General features: G+C 39.3%; 1 protein-coding gene across 1 annotated transcript in view; it reads right to left on the bottom strand.

The window, feature by feature from the left end:
* CCDC146 (coiled-coil domain containing 146) overlaps nt 1-23,125 on the bottom strand; it is a 109,806-nt gene that overhangs the window by 22,352 nt on the left and 64,329 nt on the right. Inside the window, exons 4-8 of the mRNA XM_060020309.1 lie at nt 15,426-15,483; nt 13,396-13,569; nt 11,045-11,118; nt 9,887-10,114; nt 9,053-9,239 (exon numbers count right to left, since the gene is read on the bottom strand). Coding sequence (XP_059876292.1) covers nt 9,053-9,239; nt 9,887-10,114; nt 11,045-11,118; nt 13,396-13,569; nt 15,426-15,483 — 721 coding nt within the window. The remainder of the gene's footprint in view (nt 1-9,052; nt 9,240-9,886; nt 10,115-11,044; nt 11,119-13,395; nt 13,570-15,425; nt 15,484-23,125) is intronic.

Raw genomic sequence — 23,125 nt, 5'->3', positions numbered from 1 at the left:
ATAATCAGGTCTAAAACTGAAAAATCAAGGAGTAGCATTATTAGTATATTACTTAGACTATGAAGATATATCACAAGAATCAGCTAAAGGAATACGACTTGATTAAGACTAGGAAATATATGGTGTATGTGCTGTCATCTATCTTTCTATACCTGAGGCAGACATCACTAATCAACTGCAGAGCTGATAAGACTGCTGAGTCTCAGAATCCTTTGCAACATGGTCACTACAAGGAGCTACCACCAGCTGAACAGAACTGGCACTTGCCTTCCTTGGACCATATGATCTTTATGATTCCTCTCAGTTCTTTCATTCTATGATTATGTAAAATAAAGAACATTGAATGTCTCGGTCAGGTGACACATGAAAGTATCATTTAAAAATATTAGTTTAGTAGCAAAATGGAGGATAGATTGGACATGAAAGGAACAGAACCTAGGGAGAACAGCTGATGGGCAGTGGAAGTCATTCAGATGATGCAGAGAGGATACTAAGAGGCATTTCTGAGCGTTGTCAACAGGGCCTGCAGGTGCCATCCTCTCCATTGGAATGAAATAGCCATATTCAAAGTCTTATCCTGATTATAAAATTTTCTTGAGCCTTTGGAAAAGTTTATATGTATACAGGAAGGAAAGCAACATTTATTTATTGGTATCATATTCTTAGTACCACACACCTTCACATGTGTAATCACTTTTATTCCTTGCAATAATCCCAGTTCAAAGGTTAGAAATGCCTAACATCAGAAGCTGTTCCATGGATCTAGGATTTAAACCTGACTCTGTCTGACTTGAAGCTGATGCTCTCCTCCGTATAGTTCTGTTGTCACAATTGTCTTTAACACTGGAAGGGAGTCATTAAGAGAGAGATGCAGAATCACTTCTAAATCAGAGGAGAGAAAAATGAAACTTCTAGAAAACTACAAATAAAGGAAAAGTGCTGTTGGGAAAGGCAGTCTCGTGCATGCAGTCTTTCCACCCCCACTTGGCCACATAAGAGTGGGCTTTGGGCCTAGAACACTTCTTTACAAAGCGATAGAGAGTCCACACAGCCTGTGCTGGGTTTATCACCTTGTGTGGGAGTATCTTTCCCTGTTTCAGGCACATTGAGAACTCCTTTGTTCTGCTTAAGCCTGTATGTCAATGGCCCTCAGGCACACCCCCAGTTTTCAGTATTTCAGACTCCACAAGGTGGGGGGTGGTGGTCAATGTTCCTTTCGCTGTGGTAAGACAGTTGTGAACATAGGCCAATCGCCCTGAGCTAGCTGTCAGGAGAGACTGCTGGCCACGGGGGACCAATGTCCACTATTGAAGCTGATCTTCCTCTGTCTCTTCTTTATGTAGGTAAAGTGTCGTTCCGTCCAGTGCTTGACTATTGTGTTTTCCTTGGTGACTCCAATACCAAGATGCAACGGGCCTCCTCCCCAGGACTGGTAAGTGGTGCATGGCGTTCTGCTCCCTTGGGATTGATGACCTGCATGGTATACAGCTTGACATGTACGTACAGAAAGTGACATATTTACTTGGTTATAGGATTTTGTTGTTGTCGTCACAATCTTGGGCATGGTTTTGTGTTTAGAAAGAGAATAACCTTGCAGAGTCATACTATTCCAACCCTTAAAACATGACGGTGAATGTCAGAGCAAAACCTCTAGTCACTGAGGGGACTGTATTAAAGTGTAGATATGGGATTTTATTTCTCTTCAGGGCCAAATGGAAGTCAACAGGAGCCACGATTAAATGCAGAGGTGTACTGTAATGTGTAGTATGATTTCCTGAGAGTGTGATGTCTTCGATTAAGGAATCCTCCATATTCCAATTTGTCATTGTTTTGCCTAACCCCAGCAAAGTCTCTCTCCCTATGGCAGGCCCATATTCTCTTTTTTTTTTTTTTTAAAGCCCAATAAAAATCATATATATTTCTTGGTACTGCAGGACCAACTGTACCTCAACATACAGAAACAAACAGAGCCCACTCTACATTAGTAATTAGATGGTAGAGCACTTAAGCCTTCTCTTGATTAAAAGCCAAGAATCTTATTTGCGTTTCTTTGAAGGAAAAAACCGTAATAAGGACAAACTATTGGCAAAGTGATGGACCAGAGAGGAAATTATAATTATAGACTTCAGAGTTCAGTTTAGGATGTATATGTGTGTTGCTTTTATTTTATTTTATTTTTTTTACACTTTTCACACATCTCATTTATTTATCTATTTTGGATATATTTCATTTTTTTATTGAAGTATAGTTGATTTACAATGTTGTGTTAATTTCTGCTGTACAGTAAAGTGGTTCAGTTATACATATATATACATTCTTTTTTTGAATATTCTTTTCCACTATGGTTTATCACAGGATATTGAATATAGTTCTCTGTGATATACAGTAGGACCTTGTTGTTTATCCATTCTATATATAATAGTTTGCATCTGCTAATCCCAAATTCCCAATTCCTCCCCGACTGCGCCACCAGGGAAGCCCCCATCTGTATGTATTCTTAACAGAAATGTCTATTTAGTTCTTCTGCCTATTTTTGGATTGGGTTGTTTGTTTTTGTTGTTGTTGAGTTGTATGAGCTGTTTGTATATTTTGGAAATTAATCCCTTGTTGGTCACATCATTTGCAAATATTTTCTCCCCTTTCATAGGTTGTCTTTTCGTTTTGTTTATGGTTTCCTTTGCTGTGCAAAACCTTGGAAGTTAGATTAGGTCCCATATTTTTTATTTTTGCTTTTATTTCTATTGCTTTGGTAGACTGTGTATGTTACCTCTTAAGTGAGAGTTTGAGGAGTAGGGATTATTTATCCATTTGGTGTGGGATATATAGGCCCCTGTTGTGTTCCCTGAACAGTTAGAGTTACCCCAAGTAGTTCAGACTCTTAAACATATGCACTCACCCTTGGTTCTTTATACTCCGTGAAAAATTGCCTCTTCTAGTCATTGGTCATTCTTTTCTCTTCCTTCTGATTTTTCTTTTATCAGTTTTACCTGAATACACTTTCCAGTCTACATTCATTGACCAAAAAAATAATCTTGCAATGAACATTTTTTTTAGTCATTTAAACCATTATCTTCAACTCTCTTTTTCTTTTTTGAAGTAGGCACTAGGCCATTATTTAGTTTTATTTTATGAACACTCAAGCTTTCCAAAATGTTGTACAAATCAGTTGCCTTGAGAGGAATGCCAGAACCCCAGCTATTCTGAGCTGAGAAGCCAGCACAAGGAGAGAGACCCTAGAGCATTCATCAAAGCAAAGTAAGTGACCAGAGCAAGTGAGGCGGATTATTTCTTCCAAAATGACTTTGCTTTTCAGTTTGGTGTTTCAGTTTGGTGTTCCTGGGAGCAGCAGAGTCCTGGACTCAGGATATGGTCAGTCATTTCTACTTTGCATTAAATGCTTACTCCTGTGTGCTTTGTGTTGGGAGCAAATTAGCAAGATTCTCCTCTCAATCCAGAATTGAGTTTAGACACTGAGCACTACTGCCTACTCCCCACAACCTCACGTTTCTTACCGTGGAGGTGGTCCTTTTACCAATGGATGGAGGCCCCTGGCCAGTGAGGTATCCTCTACTATGCCTGGAACTTACTGGGCAACGAGCGCCACTGAGGTGAGCCTTTGAGTGAAGGCAGAAAACAGGGTTCAGAAGGTCTCCTTGTTTCTAATTATAGCTTCTCAAATAGGCTGCATTTATTTCCACATCCCCAGTGGCTGTGTGTCACATGTAGTTAGCACTACTGTTGTTACTAAGAGGTAACATGTCCACTTGCTGTCTGCCTGGGAAGGTTTTAAAGGTTGTATATTCATTATCAAATTTTTTTTCAGTTTTAATATTTTTTAAATTGAAGTATAGTTGATATACAATGTGTTAATTTCTGCTGTACGGCATAGTGATTCAGTTATACATATATATATACACATTCCTTTTTAATATTCTTTTCCATTAAGGTTTATCATAGGATATTGAATATAGTTCTCTGTGCTATACAGTAGGACATTGTTGTTTCTAATTTTTTTATTTAAAAAAATTAGCTATAGTTGATTTACAATATCGTGTTAGTTTCAGGTGTACAGGTTCAGGTTCTTTTCCATAATAGGTTATTACAACATATTGAATATAGCTACCTGTGCTATACAGTAAATCCTTGTTGTTTACCTATTTTATATATGTGGGCATTTATCTGTTAATCCCATACTCCTAATTTATCCCTCCCCCTCCCCTTTCCACTTTGGCAACCATAATTTTTTTCCTATATCTGTGAGTCTATTTCTCTTTTGTAAATAAGTTCATTTGTATCATTTTTTTAGATTCCACATATAAGTGATATCATATGATATTTGTCTTTCTGTGTCTGATTTACTTCACTTAGTATGATAATCTCTAGGTCCATCCATGTTGCTGCAAATGGCATGATTTCATTTTTTTATGGCTAATATTCTGTGTGTGTATCTATGTGTGTGTATGTGCATATATATATATATATATATATATATATATATATATATAAAAGATCTTCTTTATCCATTCATCTGTTGATTGGATACTTAGGTTGCTTCCATGTCTTGGCTATTGCAAAAGTGCTGCTATGAACATTGGGGTGGATATATCTTTTCAAATTAGAGTTTTCATCTTTTCTGGATATATGCCCAGGAGTGGGATTGCTGGATCATATGGTAGCTCTATTTTTAGTCTTTTAAGGAACCTCCACACTGTTGTCCATAATGCTTGTACCAATTTACATTCCCACCAACAGTGTAGGAGGGTTCCCTTTTCTCCACACCTTCTCCAGCATTTATTATTTGTAGACTTTTTGATGATAGCCACTCTGACTGGTGTGAGGTGATACTTCATTATAGTTCTGATTTGCATTACTCTAATAATTAGCAATGTTGAGCATCTTTTCATGTGCCCGAGGGCCACCTGTATGTCTTCTTTAGAGAAATGTCTGTTTTGGTCTCTGCCCATTTTTAATTCGGTTGTTTGTTTTCTTTTTTTTTTTATATTGAGCTGTATGAGCTGCTTGTATATTTTGGAAATTAATCTCTATCGGTTGCATTATTTGCAAATATTTTCTCCCAGTCTATTGGTTGTCTTTTCGTTTTGTTTATGCTTTCCTTTGCTTTGCAAAAGCTTATATGGTTGATTAGAGTCCCTTTGTTTATTTATGCTTTTATTTCTATTGCCTTGCAAGACTGACCCAGGAGAATTTATGTTAGAGAATGTTTTGCCTATGTTTTCTTCTTTTTTTTGTAATTTATGTATTTATTTTTGGCTGCATTGGGTCTTCGTTGCTGCATGTGGGCTTTCTCTAGTTGTGGTGAGCGGGGGCTACCCTTTGTTGCAATGCGCGGGCTTCTCATTGTGGTGGCTTCTCTTGTTGCAGAGCACAGGCTCTAGGCACGCGGGCTTCAGCAGTTGTGGCTTGCTGGCTCTGGAGCACAGGCTCAGTAGTTGTGGCGCACAGGCTCAGTTGCTCCGTGGCATGTGGGATCTTCCCGGACCAGGACTCGAACCCGTGTCCCCTGCATTGGCAGGCGGATTCTTAACCACTGCTCCACCAGGGAAGCCCCTGCCTATGTTTTCTTCTAGAATTTTTATGGTTTCATGTCTTATATTTAAGTCTTTAAGTCATTTTGAGTTTATTTTTGTGTATGGTGTTAGGCAGTGTTCTAATATCATTGATTTACATGAGGCTGTCCAGCTTTGCCAACACCACTTGCTGAAGAGACTGTTTTTTCTCCATTGTATATTATTGCCTCCTTTGCTGAAGATTAACTGACTGAAGATGTGTGGGTTTATTTCTGGGCTCTCTATTCTGTTCCATTGATCTATATGTCTGTTTTTGTGCCAGTGCCATGTTGTTTTGATTACCATAGCTTTGTAGTATTGTCTAAAGTCTGGGAGGGTTATGCCTCCAGCTTTGTTATTTCTTGGGAGGTCCATCTTCTACCTGCCCATGCCTAGACTTGGCAAATGCTTCAGGGAGGAAAAAGCCTACCTGTCTCTGTTCACCTATGAAGTGTATATGCTGTTTTAGAATTTACTTCCCACAACTCTCATATGTCTTTTTAAAATATCTGATTTTTAGTTTATCCATTTTTTCTGGCTACTATGACAGGAACCATGGTCTACTGCAATATTTCATATCTTAACTGGAAGTATAAATGGCAGAATTACATTTTATATTATGTTTATGTACCCCTTCTATTTTATTTAATTGAGATTTTCTGGTAGAGACCAACTTAATTTTGTTTAGGGTGTGTCATATTTTAGAACCAATATTGTGACTTTTATCAGTGTATAACTGCTTTTGAGATCACTAATAGGTATTTCTCTAAGGGACAAATTATCTTACTGCTTCTATTTATCTTTTACTTTTAAGGGTAATGTTTTGTTGAGTCAGCATTAGCAAATATTTAACAGAGTGACTTTATTTACTACTGGAATCACCACAATAGATTACTAAAGGCAATGATAATTTTTTTCCTATTATTGTTTAAAGAAATCTTACTTATGGTTATTTGGTCAATAAACAGGGATTGTATTATCAATAAAAACAACATTTGCTGCTCCTAAGAGCTTCGTACTCATCACATCTAGGATTCCACTAGGTCTTAGAAGAAATGTTTTAGCTGCTAATCACTGTAAATCTCACCGTGATTGAGGTGGAGTACCAGAAGGTCTGTGTTTACCCAAAGTTCCAACTTAACATCCTAATGTGAAAGGCTTTGGGCTAAAATAGAATAGCTTGTAGTTAGCCAATACTTCAAGTAAGAATAACTTGAAAGTTGGATTTAAAAAATATATGTGAACGTATGAGAGTTGCAAAGGTAAATAGAGTTAAAGTCTTCAAAGGTTCTAGCATTATCCAGGAAGTAGTAAAAGAATTTTTACTGGACTCTAATTTAAGGATGAATGGTGTCATCTTTAGGATAACCACTCGGGATGGAAAGAGAATGCAAAACTACTGCATATCAAAAATGGGGAAAATAGAACAATAGGAAATTGAACAATTCATCTTTTTGATTAGTCCGAAAGAAGAAAAGATAGGAGAGAAAATGAGACATACAATAGATGGGACAAAGAAAAAGCAATAGTAATACGGTAGACATAAGCCCAAGTGTATCCATAATTACTTTAAATGTCTTTGGACTAAATACAAGAACTGAAAGGCATAAGTTTTCAGACTAGATATTAAAAAGTATATCCTGCATATGAAAGACACACCTAGATGAGGACAAAGAGAGAATGAAAGTAAATGGTTGGATAAGGAAATAATCATGCAAAATCTAACAACAATAAAAAAAAAACTAGTGTAATGGTTGATTGTACTAATATCAGACAACGTAAACTTTTATGGAAAAAAGCATTTCTATAGTTTAAAATATTTCATTGTCATAAAAGAATCAATCTACATGCAGGAATTTTAATAAAACTATTAAAAGTAGATGAGAAACATAAATACTGTTGTTTTATTTAATAATAACAAATAACTGTTCTATTTGTTTTGCAAAATTGTGAAAAGCACATTTTGCCCCATTTAGATAGGAAAAAAGGTCCATGAGTGCCATCTGACAGCAAGACCAAGACCTAGTTATTTAGAATACTCATAACTCTAACCAGTTATTTTCACACTTTGCTAAATCTTGGTCTTTCAATCAGGATAGGCTAGGTTATGCTAAAGAAACAAGCCCAACTATCATGGCTCAAAAGCATGAAAGCTTATTTCTTGCTCTGACAAAGCCTGTGGCCAGTCAAGGTGATTCTCCACGACCACAGTTGGCTCAGCATTCCTGGATGCTTCCATTTACAGCACTTCCATGTCATCTTGTACTTCCACAATGGCCACGGGTTGGGGGAAAGAGCTAGAGGGTCTCACACTGCTCCAGGATGGAAGGAACATGTGTCATTTCTGCCCACAATCCCTTGGTCAGAACCAATCATATGACCCTGCTCAATGACAGAGCGTACAAGGAAGTATAAACCTTCCATATTCCCAGAAGGAGAAGAGCATTAGGCTTATAGGTTAGGATCAGAAGTGTCTACTATAGCTGGAAACTCCTGTTTACATGTCTGAGGTCATGAACCTCCATAATGTCAGGGACCATGACAGTCCTGAAGAAAACAGGTATGATTTCTGTACCCCCAGCTGCTTCATCTCAGAGATTGATCTCATTTTCACCAAAGGAAGCACTGACTAAGGCCTGGGCACAGGGATGCAGCCCTCTCAACAATCCACTGCCTTTTAGCACTGCTCGGTTGATTAGCACAGGGAGTGCCACGTGAGACAGGAGGGAATCAGAGGCAACAGGACCAAAACCCCTCCATTTGGGAGTGCAGAGGTAGTAAGAAAGTAACAGCTATACTGAGCATTCTCCGGTTGTAGTACACCTCTGATACTGCACAAAATTATCCAGGTAGCCAGACATTGGGTTCTGCTGGCCCTTGACTAATTGGAGGTACAGGCTGACTGTCCATCTATATTTACATGATCTGATCTTGTTTCTGACTATTGTAGTCTACAGTGACACCATTCTGGATCTGACTCTTTCAACTACTTCAAACATAGTGGTCCACTTGGTCCTACACTGTAATGAACCCGTTAGCTCTTCCAGAGCCGGATGACCAAACTGCCTCCCCTGGCCAGGCTGCTGCTTGATCCCAATAAGACATTTCTCGAATCTTGGGCTAACGAAAAGATTGAAACATACTATAAGACAGAGCCTCTATAACAGGTTTGATCCATTTTAAAGTTATCTTTTCTCTGTTCTTTTCCTTTCCCTCTTTCTTTATTGACAGCAAAAACAAATTCTTGAAATATTTTTGCTTAAAAAAGACAGTACTGAGGGAATTCCCTGGCGGTCCAGTGGTTAGGACTCTACGCTCTCACTGCCAAGGGCCTGAGTTTAGTCTCTGGCTGGGGAACTAAGATCTCACAAGCCGTACCAGCGCGGCCCAAAGGAAAAAAAAAAAAAAACAACCAAACCAAAAAACCCAAAAAACAAAAAGACGTTGCAGAGCTTACAAACCCGATAGTGGTGTTTAGCACCCACCTCTAACAGAAGCCTTTGTTGCAGTGCTTGTGTTTGAGTGAGTGCATCCCAGGACACTTTCAAGAGTAGCTCCATTTTTTTTAAATTTCGAAAATCTCGCTCTTTCTCTCTCTGCTTACGGGAAAGTTCATCATGGTAGTTTTGCTTGTCAGTGAGACAGTTTCGTAAATTGAGATCCAAGATCCCTCTGTTCCGGGTAAAAAGAGAATATGAAAGTGATTTGTCATCAACTGCCCTTCATGTTTTTCAAGACAGTGTGCTCAGCAGGTGCATAAGGAACTATTTTCATGCTAGAAGCAAATTGTAAGTAATGCCCAAAGCAATTCTGTTTGCACGTTCTTGTCAGAGTCACAGCCACTAAAAAAAACCCCAAATGGAAGAGCAAATTGGCAGAGGCAGAAGTTTCTAGTCTCCCTGAAATTTTGCTTAAAAATGGAAAATAACACTCTGCCAGAGACTCACACCACAAAATTGCTCCCATTAGGAAAAAATCATGATTACCTCAGAATACAATAATTTTCAGGGAAAAAAGTCCCTCCATTATAGCACACTCCAGTGATAGAATTTCCCTGAGGCATGTTTTAGAAACTGAAAAAAATGCGATAGATTGTGTCCTTAAGTTTTTGGGCACAGGAAATTGAGGGCAGTGAAGAATAAAGGATGGAGAAATACTTTGAAATGCTTTATTTAATAATATATTTTTATTAATGGTAAAAATGTAAACTTCTATAAAAATGTTTATTGAATCAATATAAGTGTTTGAGATTATGTTTTGAATCCTCAAATACAAATTGAAGAAAATTTAGATGACAGAAACACATTAATATAACTAACCTTTCAGTTAGTGAAGTTGCTTCATTCTCTCTGGTTAATTCCAGTAGCTTGACCAACTGGTTATACTCTTGTTCTTTAATTTCAAGCAAGGCTCGTTTGCCTTCAACTTCCTTTATTGTGTCCTCCTTTTCTTCCATTACAGCGTTAATTTTGGTTTCAACTTTCTTTAGTGAGTCATTTAGCTCTTTGAGTTCATATTCCACGACCAGTTTTTTCTTTTCCATTTCTCTGTGAGGGATACATACATACACATATACATTTGTGCCCAACACACACATGAGTTTGCCTTATTTTGAGCCCAGGCTGTCTACCTATTTTTACTTTCTGACCAGGCAACAGAAGGGCTAGTCACAAATTCAGTGATCTCAGAAGTGGGGTGAAGACCACAGATGAGTGGGACTGAGGGGATATCTCCATTGAGTGCCACTGAGGGCAGGAATTTGTCCAGCCTCCCCACTTTCTCCCCAGATCCCCACTGCTACCGTCTCCTGGGATTCTGCCCTCATCCTGACCAGCCTCCCTGAATTGAGGTAAATTTCTCAACTTTGGTGCTAGTGGGCTTGGCTTTTAGAAACGTTACTAGCGTCTGCTGCTTTTTTTCTCTCTTCTTTTAAGATCAGTCACCAGAGCAATCATAGTACTTCTCCAGATTTTTGTATCTTCACTTATCTTTACCCTTTTCGGTTCCTCTAAACCTTGAGAATTCCTCAGTGACTTCTGCCTCCAAATCTGCTCTGAATGCTTGCGGGTCTTACACACGTGAATAGCTGGCAAGTGAAGAGTTACTGTCACTTGGGCTTTAGGCATCTGGCTGGCCAACATATATCTAGACCATGAAACTCTACACAGTTCCAATCATTTATTCCATACACAGATCTGTTAAAGTCAGTTGGTGTTCTCCATAGAGATATGATATAAAATTGGAAAGAGAATATTGTCCCAAAATTAAGACATAAATGCTAGGAATGACAGTAATGTGCTGCACTACATTCTCCTGAAGAACTTGATATATACAACCTAGACAGGGCCAAATGCAGATATTTCTAAAATTATAACAGTAATTCGATGTGTTCAGTGGTTAATATTCTTGTTTTAGCATGCACACATAACTTGGGGGAGCGTGGGCTGGGAGGGATAAAAAATAAAAGTAAGCCATACACTTTTTTGCGTGTTGTTTTTTCTATCTCTTTTCCAATTTGTACAGGAATGGATTGATGGTGGACCTCCTCAGCCTAGTAAAGAAATGCAACCATGTTAAATTATGTAGTCTTGGACCAGAAGCAGTCAAGCAAATTAAACAGGAAAGAGAAAAGAACTACGAGGTGTAGAATTCTTACTGTCTGTCCTGTACTATGCAGTGTGCTTTAATTATTCCATTTAATATTCATAATGACCTTACAAGATGGTAATGGTTGTTACCATTTTAAAGAGGAGCTAACTGAGTGTAACACATCCTCTGGGCGCTCTGCGTAGATTCCCTTTATGGAGGTACACCCATCGCTCAGAGGTTGCAGAGGCTGCTGGCAGCTCATGCTTGTTCTCTCCACAGGATTGCCATGGCTGGCAGAGCTGCCTTGTCGGGGGATGGGAGGTGGAAGGTGGAGGGGAGCAGGCTGTGACCCATGTGGAGATATAGCAGCCCATCCCTCTGCCTCAGGGTGGAGCAACCACTGCGGTGCAATTCATGGCATCAGGTTGCCAGGAGGGTTCTCCTGAAACCGAATTTTGGCGCGCTTCGAACCCCACCTCTAGCCTGTTTCCCTCGCTACCTTATGGGATTCTCCTTAGAGCTCCTGCTCAGTGAATACTTGTCTTAATCTCTGCTTCTAGGGAACCCTGCCTAAGACCGAGGCTAAGTGAAGGTACATAATTTTCCCAAACTCACACAGCTTGTAAATGGCAAGGCCAAGATCAGAAGCTCGTTTTGTCTCACGCCGCTTTGCACCGTGCTCTGTGGATTCGCGGAGGATTCACTTTTAGCCTCAAGGATCTTATGTATGTGGCAGGGGTTGTGGAAGAGCCCCTTCCTACCTGAGGATCACACTGGACTTTGGGGTCTGGCGTAACACAGATGCTTGGGGTTGAGGACATCCCTGCAGTGTGGTGCGTTTCTCCCTGGGATCTTGCTCAGTCTTGAGGCAGATCTAAATTTTGTGAGGCTGAAACTTGTACAATTTGGGGAGCTCTCTTTTTTTTTTTAAAGTATTATATATTTATTTATTTATAAAGTTGTTTATTTATTTATGGCCGCTTGGGGTCTTCGTTGCTGCGCACAGGCTTGTCTAGTTGCGGCGAGCGGGGGCTACTCTTCATTGTGGTGCGCGGGCCTCTCATTGCGGTGGCTTGTCTTGTTGCAGAGCACGGGCTCTAGGCACGTGGGCTCAGTAGTTGTGGCTCGCGGGCTCTAGAGCGCAGGCTCAGTAGTTGTGGCACACGGGCTTAGTTGCTCTGTGGCATGTGGGATCTTCCCGGACCAGGGCTCGAACACGTGTTCCCTGCCTTGGCAGGTGGATTCTTAACCACTGTGCCACCAGGGAAGTCCTGGGGAGCTCTTTTTAAGAAAAAGAATCAACAGTTATAAATGATACTTAGGTTCAGGACCTTGGTGGTGGTTCGTGCATGTGAAGCCTTAGTTTCATTGGGTTCCTTGTAAATTCACCCGTGCTCAGTGCCTGTGTTCTGGGTGGCATCTGGGTACATCTTGGCCGACTGCTCTGACTCTTAAGGAAAAGGAGGTCAAAGTGAATCATAACTGTCCTCTAAGCCAAGGTGTCTCAGATGTATTTTTTTTTTTTTTTTTTTTTTTTTTTTTTTTTTGCGGTACGCGGGCCTCTCACCACCGTGGCCTCTCCCGTTGTAGAGCGCAGGCTCAGCGGCCATGGCTCAGGGGCCCAGCTGCTCCGCGGCATGTGGGATCTTCCCGGACCGGGGCACGAACCCGCGTCCCCCGCATCGGCAGGCGGACTCTCAACCCCTGCGCCACCAGGGAAGCCCTCAGATGTAGTTTTAAGACATAAGTCTAGGTTACTTCGATTGTTTCGAGACCTATTATACAAAGGTTTCAAAATAAAATGAAAGTTAATTATCTCCTAAAACATAAATACAGGCCCTGCATCACTTTCACGGTGAGAGGGAAGTGAAGTGGAATCAAACAAAGAAGGATGCAGTAATAACAGTATACAAAAGAGGTTAGAACATTTGCTTGCTCTTGAAGGAAGTGACTGTGTTTGTGACACTCATTTCCAATATTGAAGAATGCTTGCTGAGGTTTAGAGAGGCCTTTTCCCCAGGTCAGGACTCCAATTTAGAGTGATGCTACCAAACACTCCAGAGTCTTTTGTGAATTCCCAGAGCCCAGGTTTAGTTTGATAGGATCAGTCACAATGCAGAACATTTCAGTGTGTGTGTTTTGGTCTTTGTCAAACATTTGCAGTCAATCTTCATACCCATGCCCCTTTATGTCCTTGCAGGCACAATGTTTAAATATTTATGAGCTGTGAGTAACATACCTTTAAGGTGACCTGAGATTCGAACAATTCTTCTAGTTCCTTCTGCTCCTTTAGTAATTGCTTTTGCTTGGATGTCAAATCTTCCCGTAAATTTTTAATTTCTAATTTCTTCTGTGTTACTTCCTTACGTAATTCTTCAGTGCTTTCTCTCAATATTCTCATCTTCTCCATTTCCTTTAAAAGTCATGAAAATTATCACATTATACAGAGTCTGAGCAAACATTTGTCTTCTTAAAAATCAAATTAAAAATAATTTTACTCACCATCTTGATTATATTTGTTTTGAGATTCATGAATGATTTCTTGCGCAGTTAAATGCAACTTATTATTTCCGACCTCTTCAATAAAGGCATGGCAATTATACTGCGTGTGTTAAACATTTCACATTAGATTTGAACTCATTTTTAAATTAATGCTCTTTTTTATCTTCCTACATTTTAAGTGTTTCCTTTTTCTGAGTTCATATTTATTTCATACCAAAAAGCGTTAGTAAAAATTCCCAGCCTTTTTTCTAGTAGCTTTGTGATTTGGCAACACCAGATGCAAATAATCTTTGAATATCAGGTTTATGGTTTTCCTGAGTCACACATGAGAATTAAAGATTAGGAAGTTTATATTTGGAATATCGTATCCTTGGCACTCCTTAATCCCCTGCTCTCTTATTAAGACTACTTCTCTAACTCAGGCACATTATCCCCAAATGCCCTCTGCCCCAGACTCCTAACAGGTCTTTGTTTCCCATGACTGATTTTCTGGGGAGTGTTTGACTTGTGAGAGAGAAGCCTTCTTATACTCAGAAGGTCCACACATTACTAATGACTTAGTGGAAGGATCCATTTAGCCTGCTCTGGCCTTTCTGCATATCACCCTCGTCCTCCTCCACTGTGGCTTCGAGGGTAAAATTGGTGATCCTATGGTCAGGAACTAAAATCCACAATGCTTTTTCCCACAGAATCTGTGTTGAAAATGATGGTTAGGAATACTTGTGTACTAGTATATAATATATACATAATTATATTAATATATAATATGATGTATCAATATATTCATACTCATATATATTATAGCATTTTACTCTATGCATATAGAGTAAAGGCATTTTACTCTATGCCTTGGAATTAGACCACCAACAACATACTTTTTAAATAGAACCATTTAGAAGGTGAAAGCAATGCAAAGTGTGATGATCTCTGTATTTACTTTCTATGATAGATTGCAAAAAAAGGGACATAAATTCCTCCTATTTTTGTTTGCATGCCTCTTTGCAATATGTCTTTGTCCTTATTCCCATTAAGAGGTAGGACCTATTTCTCTCCCCATTGATTCTAGATGTGACCATGCGACTTGCTTGGACCAATGTGATGTTACCAACAGTGATTTAAGCAGAGGCTTGAAAAGTGCGTGTGTTGGGGTTTGCCCTCTCTTGAGACTCTCTGTCTCTTTCCTGAGACTGGAAACCCTTCCACCGTCATGAGAGTAACCAGTGACATGTGACCTTAGACCAACTAGCGGCCCAACTGGCTGACGTATGAATGAAGCCATCCTAGGCCTTCCAGCCCCAAATGAGCCAGCTCAGACCAGAAGAATTCAGAACTGAGGAAAATAAGAAACGGCTGTTGTTTTAAACCACTATGTTTTGGGGCAGTTTGTTAGGCAGGAATGAATAAGTGATACACCTTTATAAAAAATTCTTGTAATAAGCTTGAGACAGTCAGGAAGCTATGAGAGTAATAGCTATAGCAAAAATAATGTTTTTAAGTGCCAACCATTTTTTCTTCTGAAAACAAAGCAGATATTGTCCAACTAAACATAACCTGAACTAGATGCCAAACAGCTAAATCCTGTAATAGGCACCACTTATGTTTACTGTAAAAGTTATGCAGATATTCCTTTCAGCACCATCCATTGTTAAGATTTCTGGGTCTTTCAAATGTTTCAGGGTATGGTTGTTGTGATAAACGTTAATATTTATCAAAAGGGATGTTTCAATCCAGCTGTATTTAACAAAGTCTAGATCATCTAAGACTTACTCCTGGCTTAGGTATCTTCTCGATTTCCTTCATTATGAGGCTTTTCTCTTCCATTAAGCTGCAAAACAAAAACAACTTTGACAAAGTACAAAAAAGTAAACTCTTTCCACAGTAATAACTTTCTATTTTCTCTTCTCAGAATGCACTCCCAGGTGTGTTTGCCAGACCTGGTGTCCATCCTTTGTGATGGCTTCACTGAGTCCCACAGGCCCATTTAGGTGCTCCCTCCCCAGTCCTGCCTCAACACTGTACACACACCCATCAAAGCAGTTCTCTCATCATATTGTACCTGCTTGGGAGCACGAACTGTCCCCCAGACTCAAGTTCCTTCAGGCGGGCTCTGGACTTTTTCTTTTATTTGCAGTAAACTAGTACCCGCCTGGATTACTGCTACAGCCTCTACTGCTTTCATCAAATTATCAGATCCCACTAGCCAGTAGGTCTAAAGATGCATGCATACCAGGTTTATTTTTATGAAATTGTATTTGCAATAAAGTAAATTAACATTTGTGTAATAAGTATGCACCACGTGGAATTTAATATAGGTTAGTTGTGTGGGGCACAGGCTGAAGTTGAAGTTTTTCAGAGTTTTGGACACTTACACCTTTCCTTTTAGAGCTTGCGTATAAATTGCTATTTTACTTCCAAGCTGTTGATCCTACGCCTCAGCCGTGTTGCCACCAGGGGGCGGTAGTGTGCTGCCATCTCTGGATTGTAAAGACCACCTGAGCGTCCCTGAGTTTCAAAATGGTGATGTGAAACTCTCCCACAAGATAAGGCTTACAGTCTTTTCTTTAAATATAAAATGATATTTTCTTAAACAAACATAAAATGGATAATTCTTTAGGACATTTTAAATTACATTTCTGTCATCCGTTTTCTCTCTCTCTCTCTCTCTCTCTCTCTCTCTCTCTCTCTCTCTTTTTAAAATCTTTATTGGAGTGTAATTGCTTCACAATACTGTGTTAGTTTCTGTTGTACAACCAAGTGAATCAGCCATATGCATACATATATCCCCATATCCCCTCCCTCTTGAGCCTCCCTATCCCACCTCTCTAGGTCATCGCAAAGCACAGAGCTGATCTCCCTGTGCTATGCAGCTGCTTCACACTAGCTAACTATTTTACATTCAATAGTGTATATATGTCAATGCTACTCTCACTTCGCCCCAGCTTCCCCCTCCCCTGCCCCGGGTCCTCAAGTCCATTCTCTATGTCTACATATTTATTCCTGCCCTGCCAGTAGGTTCATCAGTGCATCAGTGCCATTATTATTTATTTTTTTTAGATTCCATATATATGTGCTAGCATATGGTATTTGTTTTTCTCTTTCTGACTTACTTCACTCTGTATGACAGACTCTAGGTCCATCCACCTCACTAGAAATAACTCAATTTCGTTTCTTTTTATGGCTGAGTAATATTTCATTGTATATATGTGCCACATCTTCTTTATTGATTTGTCTGTCGATGGACATTTAGGTTGGTTCCATGTCCTAGCTATTGTAAATAGTGCTGCAGTGAACATTGTGGTGGTACACGTCTCTCTTTGAATTATAATTTTCTTAGGGTATATGCCCAGGAGTGTGATTGCAGGATCATATGGTAGTTCTATTTTTAGTTTTTTAAGGAAGCTCCATACTGTTCTGCATAGTGGCTGTATCAATTTACATTCCCACCAACAGAGCAGGAGGGTTCACTTTTCACCACACCCTTTCCAGCATTTATTGTTTCTAGATTTTTTGATAATAGCCATTGTGACCTGTGTGAGGTGATACCTCATTGTAGTTTTGAGTTGCATTTCTCTAATAATTAGTGATGTTGAGCATCTTTTCATGTGCCTCTTGGCCATCTGTATGTCTTCTTTGGTGAAATGTCTATTTAGGTCTTCCGCCCATTTTTTAATTGAATTGTTTGTTTCGTTGATATTGAGTTCCATGAGCTGTTTGTATATTTTGGAGATTAATCCTTTGTCTGTTGTTTCATTTGCAAATATTTTCTCCCATTCTGAGGGATGTCTTTTCGTCTTGTGTATGGTTTCCTTTGCTGGGCAAACGAAGAGTGTTTTTCCTGTGTTTTCCTCTAAGAGTTTCATAGTGTCTGGTCTTACATTTAGGTCTTAATCCATTTGGAGTTTATTTTTGTGTATGGTGTTAGGTAGTGTTCTAATTTCATTCTTTTACATGTAGCTGTCCAGTTTTCCCAGCACCACTTATTGAAGAGGTTGTCTTTTCTCCATTGTATGTTCTTGCCTCCTTTGTTGTAAATTAGGTGACCATATGTGTGTAGGTTTATCTATATTTCTGTTTTTGTGTCAGGACCATACTGTCTTGATTACTATAGCTTTGTAGTATAGTTTGAAGTCAGAAAGCCTGATTCCTCCAGCTCCATTTTTCTTTCTCAAGATTGCTTTGGCCATTCAGGGTCTTTTGTGTTTCCATACAAATTGTAAATTTTTTGTTCTAATTCTGTGAAGAATGCCACTGGTAGTTTGATAGGGATTGCATTGGATCTGTAGATTGCTTTGGGTAGTATAGTCATTTTCACACTATTGTTTCTTCCAATCCAAGAACGTAGTATATTTCTCCATCTCTATGTCATCTTTGATTCCTTTCATCAGTGTTTTATAGTTTTCTGAGTACAAGTCTTTCACCTCCTTAGGTAGGTTTATTCCTAGGTATTTTATTCTTTTTGTTGCCATAGTAAATGGGATTGTTTTCTTAATTTCTCTTTCTGATTTTTCATTGGTAGTGTATAGGAATGCCAGAGATTTCTGTGCATTAATTTTGTATCCTGCAACCTTACCAAATCCATTGATTATTTCTAGTAGTTTTCTGGTGGCATCTTTAGGATTCTCTATGTATAGTATCATGTCATCTGCAAACAGTGACAGTTTTAATTTTTCTTTTCCAATTTATATTCCTTTTATTTCTTTTTCTTCTCTGATTGCCGTGGCTAGGACTTCCAAAAGTATGTTGAATAAGAGTGACGAGAGTGGACATCCTTGTCTTGTTCCTGATCTTAGTGTAAATGCTTTCGGTTTTTAACCATTGAGTATGATGTTCACTGTGGGTTTGTCATATATAGCCTTTATTATGTCGAGGTAGGTTCCCTCTATGCCCCTCTTCTGGAGAGTTTTTATCATAAATCAGTGTTGAATTTTGTCAAAAGCTTTGTCTGCATCTATTGAGATGATCATATGGTTTTTATTCTTCAAGTTGTTAATATGGTGTATCACATTGATTGATTTGCATATATTGAAGAATCCTTGCATCCCTGGGATAAATCCCACTTGATCATGATGTATGATCCTTTTAATATGTTTTTGGATTCTGTTTGCTAGTATTTTGTTCAGGATTTTTGCATCTGTGTTCATCAGTGATATTGGTCTATAGTTTTCTTTTTTTGTAATATCTTTTTCTGGTTTTGGTATCAGGGTGATGGTGGCTTCGTAAAATGAATTTGGGAGTGTTCCTCCCTCTGCAGTTTTTTGGAAGAGTTTGAGAAGGATTGATGTTAGCTCTTCTCTAAATGTTTGATAGAATTTGCCTGTGAAGCCATCTGATTTTTTCTTTTTTGTTAAGAAACATTGACATTTTTCCTTTAAAAGATGTATACTTTTATTTATAGAAATACATCATTCATAATCCCACACCTCTCATACCACAATTGATCATTTTTATTTTCCTTATATATTTTAATGAAATTATATTAAATATGTATATATTATTGAATCCATTTTTACCTAACGTGTAATTAAAATAGTTCCCCAAGTTGCAAAACGGACTTCATAATTAATAGTTTAATAGCTAGTTTCAAGGTTTTCTAGTGGGTGGATGTACCATAATAAAATAATCCTTAATATTGACACTATCTAATATATACTGAACCTACTATATGCCACGGTCTTCACAAACATCATTTCTAAACTGCAGATCCTTTCTCAGTGGCTATTGTTACCTTCAGTGTACAAATGAAGAAACTGAGGAGTTAGGCACCTCTTCCAAATTCACCGGTCAAGGCTGAAGTGACTATCAAACCTAGCTCTATCTGACTCCAGGGTGCTTTTCAGTATCAAGCTCCCTCTGGAATACATTGCTATTGAAATATTCCCCTATTTTTTAGAAGTTAGATTGCTTTAGATTTTTTGCTTTTATAAATAATAATGTAAGAAACATCTTTATGCATTGTCTGTTTTCTCATTTTGGGTTCTCATTTTTGCGTGGCATCGCTGGGATGAAAAAACGTTATTGTACGTGTGCTTCTTGATATACATAAACCTGTAAACTTTCAAACTGACATTAAAATCTACATCTGACATTTTCAGCTTTTCTGACTAAGGGGTGGTTCAGTGTCAGAGCTCCTCAGGATTCATTCCTTTTCTACAGCAAGAGTCCGAACTGAAACCATGTCATCAAAGGGTTCTGGTTTTAAGGACTTGTGGGTGAAGAGGGACTGCTGGAAGCCCTGTGTGCTGCCAAGCGGGGAGAGGCGTCATCCACATCAGGAGTAGAACCAGCCTGAATGGGTGGAAGTTGTAAGAAGGGAGATTTCTGAACCAATACAAGCGAAAGCCATCTAAGAGTCAGGCTGCCCGAAGCTGGGCTGGGCTGGGCTGGGCTGGGCTGCTGTGGGAGGCTGTGAGCCCCCATCGCTGGAGGTGCTGGAGCACAGACTGAGTGGCCACTGAGAGAAGCCTCAGGGGATTCTTAGAGTAGTCAGTGCTGAGGACCGCTCTGTGGACCCACAGTTCTCAATCTCTGACACGACTCAGAATCACACAGGAAGTCTGTAAGCAATTCAAACCTTGCCTTGAGTGGGGAGGCCCGGACAGAAAGTGGAATCGTTAGTTGTAGGGTTGGATCTGCCTTGTAAACGTGTATCTTGGGTGTTTCTCTCTCAGTTATGAGGACTATGCGCTGCAAAACCTGTTCTAAGCTCTCTCCGTTCTTGGTTGGCACAGGGGGAGCAGGAAAGGTTTGGTTTTTTTTTTTTAATGTTTAGAAGGTAAAATCTGCTCCAGCTGTGAGTTGTTCCTTACTACTAATCCGGATGCACTGTATGGCCCTCTGTCGTATTCTAACTTTCTGGAATTCCAGAGACATCACTGAAATAATCCCTCTGTTCCTTTCTTACCGGATCTGTTTGTTTCTTGGTTCCAATTGTGCTGTTACTGTTGGACTAAGAATGGAAAATGACTGCTAAACCCCTGGGTGAGCACCAACAGGGAAGCAGCTGTGGCAGAGGAAATAGTTACCAAGGCCATGGTCACACTGTGATGGTCCTGCACACGTGCAGCACACGTGTCCCCCTCTCCACGTCCACACCCATGACAGACAGCACTGACCGACCACGACCCTGTTTCCCCAGCTGATGGAGACTTGTCAGAATATATCAGATTTAGCATGAGAGACACAATTGATTTGCCGTCCAAATCTCAGGACTTAACTAGTAAGCAGAGAAGCCCCCCAAAACGTAACAAAGTGAAGGCAAGGAAAACCTTGAAAAGAATACTAAAAAGTCTTTTCGGGGAAAGTTTTTGGAAAGATAATGAATTCTACTTTGTTTCTAAAATAAGTTCTCAACAGTATTTATTTAATCACTTCATTACTTATTTGTAATGTATTTACTTAATTTATTTAAGTAAGTTACATATTCTTTCCTGAACTGCATATTTATCAAGAGATCATCTATGAATATTAATCCCAAACCAGGAACTGTTGTAACAGATTTAATTATTAACCAGTCGTGTAATTATGCTCGCCATTAGCATTTAATAGGAGTTTATATTATGTGAAAACATAAGAAAATCAAATTATAGAGGAATATCTTTTCTCTAGCATATGTGAACAGTATCTTGTTCTTAGTAGCTGCCAGTGAGTCAGAAGTTCCTAAAGATGCTGGGGTGGGGGAGTGCTAGTTATTTGGGCTTCTGTTATTCAGGCTCTGAATAAAATGAGATTTTGTTATGCTGATTTGAAAAATATCATCTGAATATTTGGATGAATAGTTTTTTTTCTTTTCTTTTCCCCCTCCCTGGCTTAGTTTCTTTATTTTTATGTGGGGATGGAAATATCTACTTTTTTCCTGGGGAGGAAGTGTTGAGTGAATTTGTTTCCATACCATGTAATGTTAAGCCAATGAAGTATACAGCCTATAATTCTTTCCTGGTATTTCTTTTGGTATCACCATTATTTTTATGAAAATAAGTTTGTTAATTCTTGGGCTGCTAGTATTTGAGAATGCAGGGGAGTTTGCGTAAGCTACAGTATAACATGTTAACAAATCCAACATGAATACACACTAAACATTTCTGCAAATGTTAATTTTGAATGTCCTTGTTTACTGTTGGTCACTATGTACAGTCCTCCACCTCCAGCTCCATCCCAAGCAGCTCAGTGAACAATTTGCCTGTCTATACCTAAAAGGCAAGAGTTCTGGTCTTTTTTTTTTTTTTTTTTTCTTCTCCCCTTGGCAGGAATACTTGGAAATTTTAAACAACTTAAATATCAACTGACTTATGGTCCTCTTACCCTTTCGTGGAAATGTCAAGCATTCATATTTTCAGTACTAATGAACAGCCACCTATTGTTTTAATTTCATTATTTTCTCAACTGAAAGAGTGCTTACAGGGCACTGAAATAGTTAGGCTTTCTTTCTACAGATCTCACTGGTGAGCCTGAAACAAGTTTAGACTGAAAGACAAAGAAGGACTCAGATTTCTTTCCCCCTGAATATAATTCTCCTGATTAAGCTAGTCTTCTTCTTCCCCCGGTTGAAATAATAGGCCCCAAAGAGAGGATTCAAAACCAGGGTGGGCAAAGTCCTCCAAAGGTCACCGAAGTCACTCGCTTATCTCTTGGCAGGACTGAGCTACATTCACTCTGAGGGAACTCTACCTACTCTTAAAAATAGCCAGAGAAAGTTCTGTCACCTTAAATGGTAACAAATTCTAGGAGTGGTGGTTTGGCTTTCTCTCCGGTACCCAGGCACAGCACAGAGCACAAAACCTGGATTTTGCAGTTGTTTTGAAATTCAATCTAAATAGTGTGATTTGCTGAACAAACTCTTTCACTGACTTGCTCTTCACAGGAGGAATGTTAGAAGAGATTTTAGAAATAACATTTATCCCTTCTAGCAATACATTTCTGCTGTAGTTCGCTGAATGACATCCTCCAGATTTGGATAAGTGAATGTGTCTTCCAAAAGGGTATCACTTTCTTCCTGGATCCTAAGGAATAGTCTGGTAATAGGAGAATAGGGTTGACTATGTGGTCCCCATTCCTATATTAGAAGAATCAAGTGAAACAGATGTGACCCTCCATTCACATACAGCTTGTTTGGCAAGTGCTTGTGGGGTACCGGCCATGCAGACATAGGATCTGATATCGCAAGAGGGTAAGGGGCCACCACCAGGGCTGGAAAGGCGGAGAGTGTGTGCCAAGTCCTGGTTCTATGGAGTGTGTTCTTTGGCTGCAGCTCCTGATGGGTATGGCTTTCCTGACACACGGAAACCACTACAGGGATCTCCTCTCCCTGAGAGCGTCTCCCTGTCACCTGAGCTTCTTACTGCAAGTTGTGTAACCTTCTTTTTCAGGGACTGCCTGTTCTAGGGAATCAAGGAAAGAGCTAGGCTTGTCGTCCTCTTAACACTGCTCTCTCATACTCTACCTAAAATTCCTTCTTCAGTTAGTCTAATTTT

This window comes from Delphinus delphis, chromosome 9, assembly GCF_949987515.2.
Source record: "Delphinus delphis chromosome 9, mDelDel1.2, whole genome shotgun sequence".
NCBI classification, from domain to species: Eukaryota; Metazoa; Chordata; class Mammalia; order Artiodactyla; family Delphinidae; genus Delphinus; species Delphinus delphis.
The sequence above is the reverse complement of the archived record's forward strand: the minus strand, read 5'-3'. Positions and strand labels throughout refer to the sequence as shown.